This window comes from Balearica regulorum, chromosome 15, assembly GCF_011004875.1.
Source record: "Balearica regulorum gibbericeps isolate bBalReg1 chromosome 15, bBalReg1.pri, whole genome shotgun sequence".
Classification (NCBI taxonomy): Eukaryota; Metazoa; Chordata; class Aves; order Gruiformes; family Gruidae; genus Balearica; species Balearica regulorum.
Window position 1 is genome coordinate 15718626 of NC_046198.1, and position 13305 is coordinate 15731930.

The 13305-nt window shown below is 42.2% G+C and overlaps 1 protein-coding gene across 3 annotated transcripts; it reads right to left on the minus strand.

The window, feature by feature from the left end:
• Positions 1 to 479: 479 nt before the first annotated feature.
• On the minus strand, positions 480 to 4660 carry SMIM10L3 (small integral membrane protein 10 like 3). 3 transcript variants are annotated; one of them, XR_012837833.1, is made up of 3 exons: positions 4299 to 4660; positions 3357 to 3512; positions 480 to 2647 (listed from the first exon to the last, which is right to left on the minus strand). XR_012837833.1 is itself a non-coding variant. In XM_075767221.1 (2 exons), the coding sequence occupies exon 1, from the start codon at positions 4482 to 4484 to the stop codon at positions 4185 to 4187; it is 300 nt and encodes a 99-aa protein (XP_075623336.1). In that variant the 5' UTR covers positions 4485 to 4660; the 3' UTR covers positions 480 to 2647; positions 4183 to 4184. The 3 variants fall into 3 exon arrangements, 2 of the variants coding, with proteins under 2 accessions (XP_075623336.1, XP_075623337.1); XM_075767221.1 differs by lacking the exon at positions 3357 to 3512 and having other exon boundaries at positions 4183 to 4660; XM_075767222.1 differs by lacking the exon at positions 3357 to 3512 and having other exon boundaries at positions 4299 to 4655.
• Positions 4661 to 13305: the final 8645 nt, after the last annotated feature.

The window sequence follows — 13305 nt, forward strand, 5'->3', positions numbered from 1 at the left end:
TCCAACCCCTCCCCACCTTCATTCCTCTACCTTCAGCTCTGCCAAGTGGTTTTTTGGGTCAAGCTGTATGCAGCCAACAGCCTAACACCATAACTGAAATAAGCCACAGACTTTTGGAGAAGTGTCTTTGTTTCTGGTGCTTTGGGGTTTCAGATCCACACCGCTTCAGCAATCTTGATCCACAAACACTCGTGTTAATACCACTGCAAGGGCGATAAATTGCAGCAGTGGAGATGGGAGTCAATAGTATGAACGGTTTGACCAAGAGGAAACTGTTGCTGTCAAAATAATCAGTTACAATACATAATCCATTATTATTTTGAGGGTTTTGGTAATTTTGTAACAGGTAATCATGTGGTCAAAAGTCTAGAAGTTAAACAATTAATAGAAGTACACACCAGGGGAAAAGTCATTTTCTAAATTAAAGTAAATGGCTTTTTATCTCTTCTAACATCCAGAAGAAATAGCCAACCCGTGGGGATGATAAACACACAACATCTCATTTTACGTAAAGAGCAGTATATCTTACTTTCAGCACTCAAATAAGGTTAAAAAATTCCAACATTTCTCCCCATAACACTGATAACTGGCATCTCATCTTCATAATCAAGGATATCTCTACACAATTGTGCTAACGCCCAAAGAAACATCCCATTAGAAACTCTACTGGCTTTCCAGGTGAATTCAAACTAACTGCAAAAACACTTACTCTGTTCCCAAAATGAGGTAAGCTAGCTAGGAAAAAGGATACTTGGTGTGTGTGAATCACCGGCCTGACTTTACACTGCATTAAGTCCTCACTTTTAACTCAGAGTGAGGAGTGAGCTGAGAACACATCCTAACCGACCACATCAATACCTCTCTCTTCGGGGAAGCCCCTTGAGCACACTACGCCCACCTACACCAACTCCCTTGCAAGGAATTTTGGACACCGAGTTCAAACTCTGACCCACTGCACAATGAGTTTCTCCATTTAAGTGCCCACGGGAGCATATTCCTGCAGCTCTTCATTCACAAGCAGCTCTACCGATTCCAACGCGCTCGCTCCGTTGTTTGCCAAACCCTGCTGTCAGGAGTCTGTCCCAAAGCCAAAGTCAACAGGCCCAGAAATGATTACTACACTTCAGTGATAATAATCACTTTTTCAAGGAAAGAAAACATTCTTTTAGAAAATTGTTTATAGTGTCTATTGTAGCTCAATAAAGCTCATGAGATATTGTTTCAATTAGAGCAGTACCATCCTTGAAAAGGAACAATGCTGAGAATTACGCTGTATTGAAGACCACCCTCCCAACAGCTTTCCAGTTCAAAGTGTTTTAAGGCCTGATACATTAGTTACTGTTGGATTCAGAGCAGGAATTCAATTCTACAAGAAACAGTTTCATTGGAAATAGTTGTAAACAGTAGCCAGAACACTCAGCTAATACAAACGCTAAAGAACACAAAGGATCTGTGCTAAACAATCACACTGGGTTCTAGTCTAGTGTTAATGGCAGAGCTGTAGAAGTCCCAAAGAGTTTTGAGATTAAGAAGTTCTTTCCACTCAGATGCAGATATTCCTTACAAAAAAAGTCATTATTATTCCAACCGCCAGTTTTACTAGCTATTACACAAGTATAACTTTTACTTTAGCTGTCTACTTGTCACTACAACCTGAACTGTAACCTTGTCTCCATTTAGTCAATTAAGTTTAATGTTAAAAATAGTAATTATTAAAAATCTTAGTACCCTTTTACCTTCACTACCGCATACCAGAGACCTGCTAGTGCAAAAGCTAGCACGGACATTACTAGCTGTATGATCTAAAAATTACTAGTCACATCTTGTATATTTGAAAGCATTTTCTTGTCTCCAAGCGTGTGCTCTGAAGATACAAGACTTAAGTAACAAAGAAAAAAACATGGTTTCTGGTTGTTTAAGAGTCCCATAGCGTATTCATTCAGTGAGGCAACTGGAATAGAATAGAGATCAGGAAGTCCACCAAGCTCCAACTCTTTAAGAAATGCAAGCTGCAATTCATGCTTTTTGCTCCTGCTCATTTCTAATTCCAGAAACTGCAGTTTTTGATTATACAGCAAATTTCCCAGCCAGAAGTGTGCAAAATGTACAAAGTTGTCTCCCGGACAGCGTAAGCTAAAGTCTCCAGCAAAACTACAAGCTTTCTCCAGCCAGCCCATTACTGAAATACTATTAATGCAGTGAGAAACCCTATCACAACTGTCTTTCCCAGAAGAAAAACGCAGATGAAACGAATCCTTCCAAGGAGCAGCTGCACTCGAGTTCCTCCCTGCTGATTCACTCAAACTCAGAGGCATTTCCTTGCCAATAGAAGGCAGAGGTATAGTATTAAAGAGAGAACAATTCCTGGTGTTAAAATAAAATAATTCTTGTAAACTGCTACTATGATTTTGAGAATTGTTCAACACAGAATGTATGTGCATCAGGTGAGCTGCTGCCTTGCGATGATCTCGCCCACTGCCACATACTTGTTTCTGGTTTAAATCTTCTTTCTTCATAGTCCTAAAGAAGACCAGCATAGCTTTGCTGTTTCACAACAGGCTGAATTTGAAGAGTGTGATTGACTTTAATTGCAGCATACAGTACAAGCAGCACACGAAACCACAAGTCAGTGGATCTCAATATGGACCTAAAGAGAAAGAAGGCAGAAAGTTATTACACTAACATCCCAGTTTTCTGATGGCCAGTATATAGAAAAATTAAAAGAAATCTTTAATGTAAAGAATAACCCGACAGCAGAAAGTAACAGTAGTCCAAACAAGTCTCCTGCTTGAGCACATACATCCAAAAGGGTAGGAAGTACACTCAAATATAAAGTTTCTTCTGTAGTTTCAGTTTAATCTGCTACAAACTCTTTTGGTAACAGACATCAAAGTGAGTCAGCAAAGGAACAGCTCGAGAGGTTCAGGGTGTAACAGTACCATTTCCCTTAACCAATACAAATGCAGACCATAACTGGTTAGAGGCTTAACATTAAAGGCAAATATTACAGTAATCTTAGTGTGAACAGGAGCGCATGTGTAAATCGGACACACGACGCTGGCAATAACAACGTGCCATGCACAGCTTCCCAACGGGAACTGGTCAGACTGGCTGCACCAGCACAGTTAGAGGGTATTCCTTATATTGTAGTGAAATGACAAGCTGATGTTCTTACAAGAGACCGGTTACGTACTAACACGGATAACAAGCAAAGGCAAGACATTTTTAGCCACCGAGGTTACAAAGCTATGTGTACAGCTCCTGGCAGCGTGGCTCAATTTCAAGCTTCAGAACTGTAGGATGATTCCCAAAAATAAGACTATGAGACGTTTTGACCTCTTCCCATTTCAACTTACCTTTTACAAGTCACAAACTGCAACCAGACTTGTCTTTCAGCACTTGGCCACTAGCCAGATGCCAAAACTTTCATTACAGCTATGTTTACGAGGAGAAAGAAAGCGTCCAGTCTTTGGCTAGAGCAGATGTTTGTTGTGATAGTCCGTAGCCTGCTTCTGTTGCCAGTTAGGTTAAAAGTAAAGCTTTCATTTTCACAAAACCAGTGAAACTTCAACCCTACAAAGAGTGAGAGCTCCTGATGTCTTTAGGTCAAAGCTGGTTTAGGGAGTTCCACGTTTTGTAGAAACAGGCTCAAGACAGGAGAGATGCAAATTAAACCCAAACCGTCATTTTCATGCAATGACATTATTATTTAAAACTACCTCTACATTTTCCTTGCTACATTTCTTCTTGACTTAAAAAAAAAAAAAATCCAAACACACAAAACAAAACCAAACTGATGTAGGAAATTATTTTATTAGCTCCTTACAGGGTGTCAGGAACGCACACACTCGCAATGTAGCGCCTGTCTTTAAGTTCGCTATGGCTTAGTTACGTGAACAAACGTGAGCTGAGGGAGCGGCACGCTCGCAGCTCACGCCGAGCGCAAGCGGTACAGGGGGGCACGCGCTCTCGCACACGCGCGCACTCCCCTCTCTCTCTCACACCCCTCTCTCACACTCCTCGCGCTCTCCCTCGCACACTCCTCGCGCTCTCCAGGCGGGCACAGACAAGCCCCCAGAGCTGGCTGCACCCGCCGGGACCTGAGGGACCCTGGTGACACGGGGGAGCGCAGCGGCCTGCCCCGCCCAGCGCGGGGAAGGGGACGCGTCCCGGGGCGCTTACCGCTAGGCAGGGGAAGGGACAGCCGAGCCGCCGGCAACGGGGCGGACCCCGCGGCGGGGCCACCGGGCTGAACCCCCGGACGGGAGCCCTCCCCCGAGCCCCGCCCCGCCGCCCACCTGCAGCCGCACGTTGAGCATCATGGAGGCGACGATGTAGAGGTAGGGGAAGTTGATGCGGAGCTTCCAGGCCAGGTCGAAGAAGATGAGGAGGGTCCTGGTCAGCCCCTTGCAGAACACCCCGTAGGACCTGGCCGCAGCTGACTGGGAGAGCCTGGCAGCCAGGGCGGACAGAACCGCCGCCATATACCCCCGCCCGCGGCCCCGCCGCGCCGCCCGGGCCCCGCGGCCGCCCCCTCCCCGCGCCCGGCGGTGGGTGTCGCCAGCGGGGAGGAGCCCTCCGCCGGCGACGTGCGGGCGCGCGTAACCCTGACGCCGTTACGTCGGGGCGGCTCGCGTTGCGGTGCCGCAGCGCGCTGACGCGCCAGACCGCCCCTTTGGCCTCTCCCCGCTGCGCATGCCCACGGGGAAGGGCGGGGCAGCGGCCGTCGGCGGGCTCCGCCCCCTCCCGCCGGGTGGGGGGCCGTCCCGAGGCGGGCGCGCGGCACGGCCCGCCCGAGGGCGGAGCGCGGGAAGGGGTGACCGTTGGGCGGGCGCGAGCGGGAAGGTTGCGCCTCCTCTCACGTCCCTCGGCCCCACAGCGGCCCGGCCGGCTGCCGCGTTCCCCGGGGGTTGAAACCGCACCGGGAGCCCACGGGGAGCTGCTGTGATTCCTAAAGTCCGTTTCCAGTCGAGCTACAGAATCCCAGACTGGTTTGGGTTGGAAGGGCCCATGTAGTTCCAACCCCCTGCCATGGGCAGGGACACCCTCCGCTAGCCCAGGTTGCCCAAAGCCCCATCCAGCCTGGCCTTGAACACTGCCAGGGATCCAGGAGCAGCCACAGCTTCTCTGGGCTCACAGGGAGGAATTTCTACATAGTATCTAAATCTACCCTCTTTCAGCTTAAGGCCATTTCCCCTTGTCCCATCACTACATGCCAGGGACACAGTTGGCTTTCTGGGCTGCAAGCACACATTGCCTGATCATGTTGAGTTTCTCATCAATAACCCCAAGTTCTTCTCAGGGCTGTTCTCAATCCAAAATGCCTCAAAAGATGAATAGATGAACAATACCACTCATGAAGAGGGCCCTTTTTTTCCCCTCAGAACTCTCCTATACAGTTTCCATTCAATGAAACAGAAAAATCAGTATCTTGATCTAACCTCCTTGTAAAATACTATTTTATTGCCACAGAATCATGCTGGTGCAGAAAAATAATAATTCCAGAACAGAGCCAGACACCTTCCCAGGTTTATCTGCAATCCCTTTGTTTGTAATCCATTACATAACAGAGTGGAAAACCCCTGGAAAACCTGGAAACCCTTGTGTGTGTCTGGAAACCACGAAGAGTTTGATTAAGGAAATGACAGGCACTAGCTTGTGCTCTCAGGAGCAGGAGTGTGGAGAGCTGTGGGTGTTAGGAGCGAGGGGGTACTGCAGGCCTCAGCAGGGGCACACCATGGTTTTAATGGCACAACCAGTGAGTGGAGCTGTCCTTAACGTGATTTTTAACCCTGCCCAGGCTCTGAGCAAACCTGAAGAACTCATTGGGATCTCGGCCTTTAGCTGGCCGCTTCTTAGCATGGAAATCCTTGATTTACTTCCTTCAGACCCAGCTCTCCAACTCTGGACAGCTGCAGGTCACTGCTGTCTTCTAAGTAGGTCTGACTGAATTTCAGGCTGTGGAGATAAATGTCTCAAAGATTATCCTACTGACTCTCACAAAGCAAAACACCACTTGTTCAGATCAAAAAGGTCTCAGAGAAAATGTGTCTTAAAACCTGCTTTCTCAGGAACTTGTCCATCTTCCACAGGGCATCCTAGCAGATTCAAAGCTTTTCAGACTTCTGTCAGGTCTTTAATCAAAGATGAACGATCCTCTCTGAGGCCGGGATTGATGTATGATTTCGTCTCTTCCCTGTGCCTGCCTGTCTTGAGCCTACCTGTACTATTCCAAAGAAGGAAAATGTCAAAGGACTTGTTATCTGCACTGTTTTCATTTTGGAGAACTTGAAATAATAGCCCTCACTCTCCCCAGCAGTTCATTCAAAAAGTATTCTTCAGGTTATTATTACAACAAGCTGTGGGGAAAAAAAAAAAAAAAAAAAAAAAAAAAAAGGCAGGACCCTGAAGTTATGTACGTTATCCATAAAGTTCATGCAATAGCTTCTGATTCCACATTGTCTTAACCTCCGTCACAAAGTCTTCCAAAGACAGGTATAGTGCTTCTGCCAGCAGGAAAGTAATGCAGACAGTAGTGGTTTTACGGCTGTGTGGTATGGGGTATCCCCATCCTCCCTTCTCTGTCAGCTCAGCATGTCTGGTTGGAGAAAACAGTGGTTTATCTTTTTTCTCCACTCATCTGATGGTTTTAATAACCCTATTAGTGCTGGCAGCACTGGAACTGAGATGTGTCCAGGCCCTACTATGGAGTTCCAAGGTAATTTGAATTCCTTATCGTCGCTATTCCCTTTGCCGTTACACGTACTGAGACCATCTTCCCAACAGCTAAGCACAAATGTGATTTAGCTGCCATGGGACATTTAGCAGCTTTCCGTGATTAAACTGGAATGCAATGTGATACACAAAGGTTAAATCAGAAAGCTGATTAACTTTTATATTTATCGGTAGATATCTACCAGATTCTCATTAGCTCTGGCTCATGTTGCTCATTGAAAGAGTATCAATTTTAAAATCTTGATTGACTGTAAATTACTTTTACACTAAAATAGGCAATATAATTAATAACTTAGTTCATAATAACAAGTTAACATCGGTATTGATTTGGATCTAATTATTTAATTAAATAGTGAGATGGATAAAACACTCTTTAGCTTTCCAACAAAGAATGTAGTGGATAATGCAATTGAAGAGATTCACCAGATTTTGTCACATCAAGATTTGGAAATTAGCTAATTATTTTGACAGTGAAACTAAACCTCAAAACCATCCTACACTTCCTCTGATTTCAGCTCTGTCATGGTGGTAAAATCCTTCTCAATTTAGCTCGAACACTGATTACTTTAATATGCAGAAGTTCAAAATTATTGACATGCAATTTGTGGCTGATGGCTGCAGAGATAATTTTCCATCACTTTAATGCCATCATCCCATTTTTGCTTCCTAACCCTGACTTGTCTTTCTCTGTTGCATCAGACAAGCACATCCTTATTTTTTCAAGTCTTTGCATGTTTTATTTCATTTTACCTAAAATTTCTTCTCAAGTATGAAAATATTCCTCTATTCAAAGAAAAAATGTTGTTACTCAACATTACCAGCTTGTTAATTTTTCAAAATGTCCTTTTACACTCTCTTAACATACATCCATTATATTTAGAAGTAGTTCCTCATAGGTTTATGCAAAGATTCCTCCATTCTCCTTCAGGGCTCTGAAGTTCCCGTATTTCCAAAAGAATGAAAAATTAGGCCCTCGATGTGCCTACCACATAGATCAATATTTTCTAGACTGGTTACCAATGTCTGCCTGTCCCCTGCTTGGGATAGGCCTCTTTTGGGAAGGGACTTCTCTCCACCCTGGAGCGTGACACAGAGCAATCCTTAGGCTTGAGATCAGGTCTCCAGGGCTCTCTGTAAGAATTGATAACAACACAGAGAAACTACGGACACTTAGTTGAAATGAGACAGAGTTTAGGGTTATTTATGCTTACAGTTCTTTCTTTCTGGTGGCTTTTTATATTCACTGCTATGTATGCAAAAAAATTCATAAAATGATTGATAAAATGATTGCAAAAGACCGAGATCGTAACAGAAACTTGAAAAGGGGGAAAAGTCAAATATTTTAAACAAGAAAACATTTTGTTCTTTTCAGTTCCTGTGATCTTCTGTACTTTTTTGGACTGAAAGTTCAGTTTAAAAAAAGCCAGATGGCTCCTAACAAACCCCTTCTTGTGAGTGGGTTTTTTAGGACTGTGAGGAAACTTGTCATCAGCTACAGTAGCCTGTCTGCTGACTCCTTCCCCAGCAGTCATCTGCCTTGGCATTCTGGAATCCCAGGGGCCCCTCAGAGAGTTGATTGTCCCTGGTGACAAAAGCGTTCAGTTTACTCTCTTGGTTTGTGATGACATTGAGCTTACGGCCCCCTCTCTCCAAAACCTTTCAGAAAATTAAGTGTACAACACACTGGATTCTAACAACCCAGTGTTGGCAAGTTACAATTAGATATGTGTGATGCTACCAACAGTACGAACAACTCTTGCAGAAGCTGTGGTATTACAACACAGCGTTGCACACAGCTTGCACAGAGGAGCGTTGGCACTCCAACACAGGCAATATTAAAACGGCACAAGACCTCATTGGAACAGGTATTTTTCATCAGTTTAATAAAGGCAGGGTCTAACACTAAATCAAAACACCTAGCTGCCCGAAGTAAGCAGAAACACCAGTCACCCAACTGCATCTCTTGGTAAAACAGAAAGAAGGTGACTGACCTATGTCACCATTTACCTAGATTGTTTTGCAGACAGGACAATTTTATAATTTTTATATTTAGGAAACAGAGAATAAATCAAATATCCTATTTTGGGAAGTCTTCCTCTTCACAGATATTGTTACTTAACAGCTTATCAGTATACAATCATTAGGGGGAAAAAATGTAATTTTTTTCATACAATTTCTATATTCTATTTATGCTAAAATAAGCTATTTTGTACTTATTTATGATATTTATTCCTCTTGCAAGTTCTTCAGAATTTCTACAAATGGTTCCAGTGAGGAATAGATTCTAGAATATATCATGACTTTTTGACAATTGTCTTATTTCTGTAATAAATGTACATTTCTGTTCTGAATGCTGACCGTGCTATATGAGGAACCACTGATTTTAATTTCTGGCTTTGATCTAATGTTTTTTGAAGCTGCCTGGTTATTGTTTTGCTTTCCACTCCAAGAGAAGCTGTGAGTTGGGATGTGAGTCACAGCTGTGTGGCATGACAGAGGGAAGTAGGCTTCTTACCACTCCATCTGTCCTCAGGCAAACTGACCGCAGAAAACTTGGTCCTTTTAGGTCGCAGCTCTACTAAAGTCCGTAAGCACGTCTGCATGCCTTGAGCAAAAGAAACATTAAATATTTCTAAAATAAGTGGCGAGGTCAAAGCCTGTAGCCTTCGGTCTTTATTCATGTAAAAAATGACTGGACAGTGGAAGGCAGTAAAACTACTAATACTGAATGGGCTTACATAATGGTTAAACATTTATCCTTTTTCTTAATATTTTAAGGCTCATTTCTGTGAAATGCTTGATATCAAGATAGGTGTAAGTTGAGGGGAAGTTGCACCTTATACATCTGTGTACTTGAGAAACGCCTTGCCTCATGGCATAATGTGACGCTTACAGTTACAAAAAGGCCTATTCCCATATTTCTGCTGAGGGAGTTACAGTGATAAAAGAACTGACAAGACACAGAGAAGTCTCAGGTCCTTGCTTATAAATATATAATGATGTCTCTATTCCAAAAAGCTTGCAGCCATATACAAGGATTACTGTATATAGTCCCACTGCCTCCAACAACAGTTCTCACTGTAGTGAGCCCTGTCTGTTACTGCTTGCTAAATGTGAGGGTAGGCAGAAGTGAATGCAAAGCCTTATGTGGGTTTTATAACTGAAATTCTTGACAGAAGAGATATTTATCAGAAGCTACCTAAAGAAAATACGGGGCTTGTTTCTGTTGTATACGTATACAAGCTAAATCATCTATACTAATATCACATGAATGTGATGCATTTCTTTTACAATGCTTTACTATTAATACAGAGATTTATATACTAAGATTTTATTTTCATGCTCCTTTAATCTGTTCTCTCTTATGCAGCAAATGCTGACATTTAAAAGTTGTGGTTCCCTTTTTATTGCTGGCTTTGGTTCCTCTAGAGCAGACTGAGTACTATATTTGAACAGCGTACATATCACATGCTAGTACATGGTTTTTTTCAACATTCTGGCAACTAATCTTGCCAAAAATGTCTGCCTGGAATATCTAGAAATTGTGGACCACTACTTGTGGATTATATTATTTTCTAACATTAATTTTACGTCATGGTATCTCCCCAGTTTCAGTGAAGATACTCTGAATTTCCTCCACAGTGATAGTGCCACTTTCCTAATTAAAACTGTGGCTCTGTTAGCTTGATGAAGACACGTAACTAAAGAATTCAAAGATCATTAAGCATAAAAAATCAGAATCTCAGGCAACTGGATTAGGTGTGAATTTTTAAGTGCTAGCTACTATCCAAACAGCTTGAGTAAGTACTACTATCCTGATTTCAAAGTGGTAAGGCAGAGAGTGCAGGCCACAAAGGCAGATAACACCACAGGTGGAACTAGAGTCCAGGAAAGAATTTTAGATGCTAGCTGCTGTGCATTACAATTTCTTTCTACCAGTTACTATATCCCTAATACTACATCATCAATCACCTGACTTTTACCACCAACTCAAATTAGGATAAAATCAAGCTTTAAGTACAATTTTAAAAGAAAATTCTTTCAGCTATTTTAAGATGAAAAACCATCTGGAAACGCTGTTTTTCTCCCATAAGAGAAATCTCTCTGCAGTTGCTTTGGGTGGGGGTTTTTTTTACCTAGATATCGAAGCATGCTGTTTCCTGAGGGCAATTGAACAGAACTGGTGTCAGCAGGAAGTGTCACCCAGGAGTAAGAGAATACATCTATGAATCATTCTTAGGTGTTGCGTTTGTTTCACTGACGTGTTTCCCTGTATGCACAGTGTGTATACTGGTACTTCTCTATTTCTCTGTGCATTTGTTTGTGGCTTTATTAACGAACTAACATGTTAAAGAACACAGTAATAGTTTGGGATGAAAGATACTGTAAAAGTGCAAATAATTATTGTCTCTGTAATGCTGATAGTCTGTGTCATGGTGAGTAGAACTTTCCAGTATTGCATCAGCACGATTACCCTGCCACTCCCCATCCACAAAGGAGAATAATCCTCCTTCAGTGCCAGCACATACACAATACTCACATTCAGACAGTATCCGAAACAATTTTAAACAATGATTTCCTCTCGATGTCTAAGAAAAAGACTTTCAACAATTGTAATGGATGAGAGAAGATAAGGTGATAGAGTGTGGAACAATATTAGGACTGATCTAAGCTTCAGCTTTATGATTCACGATCTTATCAGAATTATGGAAATATTTATAATTGGTTATTGTTACTGCCATTATTTTCTTTCTACATGCTCCTCTGTGTAGTGCATTTGTTACTATTCTCTATACAACTCAGCACTGCAGTCATATCTATCAAACTGATAATTTTTTTATTAAGTTGTTATTAACTTCTCACTCCTTTGCCCTGTCTTTCACACTGTTCTCTAAGTTTCTTTTCTTTGTTCAAACTAATGTTTCAGTATGCTCCCTGTGTTGGTGTCTCCTCTCATTGTCAGGGAAAAAACCATAACTGCAAAGAGTTAAGCATTTGTAGCACCACGTGAGTTATTTGTTGCTCTTTGAAGACAAATACACTACATGGTAGTTAAACAAAAAAAAGATGCCAGAATAAAGTAAAATGTAGCTGAAATATAGTAAAGTTTAATAATAGAATAATTAACACATCATGTATTCTAAGGAGCATACACACAACAATTTGTCTTCCAGGGGAAGTAAGGAAAGTTATCTTAAGGGAGATATCAACTAGGATTTCAAATGCAAAATTTTGAACAATTCCAAAGGGCTCCTTTTTATCGTCTTTGAGGAAACAAAGATTTACAAACATGTGGGGAAAAAAATAGTATAAATCTGTTACCATCATCATCTATCCAAATCATAATATTGTTTTTAATGACTAACAGTAAATATTTATCTACGTATTTTCTAATGTTGGCAATTAGATACCAAATTGGGTATAAAATTGTCAATTTAAAACATATTCAAAGCATACCCTGTGTTTGAACTTAAGTAGTTTTTTTGACAATGCAAAACAATTGATCCCAAAAGAATAGGATGGAGGAGCACTGAAAAGAACATACATAAAAAGATATTGCTTGTCTCGTGACAGGATCATAAAAGCAATTTGTGCTAATGTAAGTGTTTTCTCTATTATAGCCTTGATCCTTGTCTTTGAAAGCTATTTTGTAATAATATGGTAAATTTTGTTGTACCTCTTTTTCATGTAAAAAACTCTAATCATCCATCTGTTCTACACTGGATAAAAAAGAACCAGTGGAGGAATAGGTAGGTGGTGGGAAAATCAGAAGCAGTTTTACATGTCACTTGAATCTTCTCATGTTCTGGGTCTCCCCAGGACCACGACATAAATTAGACGGTCTTCATGTCTGCTCTGTTTCTGTGCAGTATGTCAACGGCCCCAAAACCTGTTGTAGCAGCCAAGAACAGCAGGAGCACTGCGATACTGCCCACACATCTCTTCCGCAGCTCCGGGCTGCTGGGTAGAGAACAGTTGCCAGGGCATTGGCAGCAGCAGAGTCTTGGCTTTAAGGATATTTAGCTTAAATGACAAGTCATTTCAGTTTCCATCTGTATGAGGGAACATGGACATACAAGTGTTGCAAAAATAGCCTTCCAGTTCACAGCGATAGTTCTGATGTTTTCCCCACTAATGTGAAATAGCTGAGAATTATCTTTGCTCAGTGAAAGAAAAATGGAACAGAGTAAATATCACAGAATGCTCTGTCCACTGATGGGGTTGCATTGTGTGGTATCAAAATAATTTAGAAATGTTCCAAAATTAATAGAAGGACTGGAAAACCCATGGTGGTGCACTGTATTGTTTTCAGTGAATTCGTCATCACTTTGCAGAAGCAGCATGTGCATAGGCCCTTTCCCCATCCTTTGAGGAATGGATGGCAATGCAAAGGGAAGAGCGCTCATACGCACCAGTCCAGCCAGAAGCTTCTCTGCCAAGCAGAATTATGGCAAGAACTAATTGCAGAAATTAAAAGACTCCCAGGATCACTGGACCTGCTCTACTTGACTTTTACTTCAACAGTGCCTAAAAATAACTGGTTTGCTTGGGGAAAAAAGGAACCCGAGG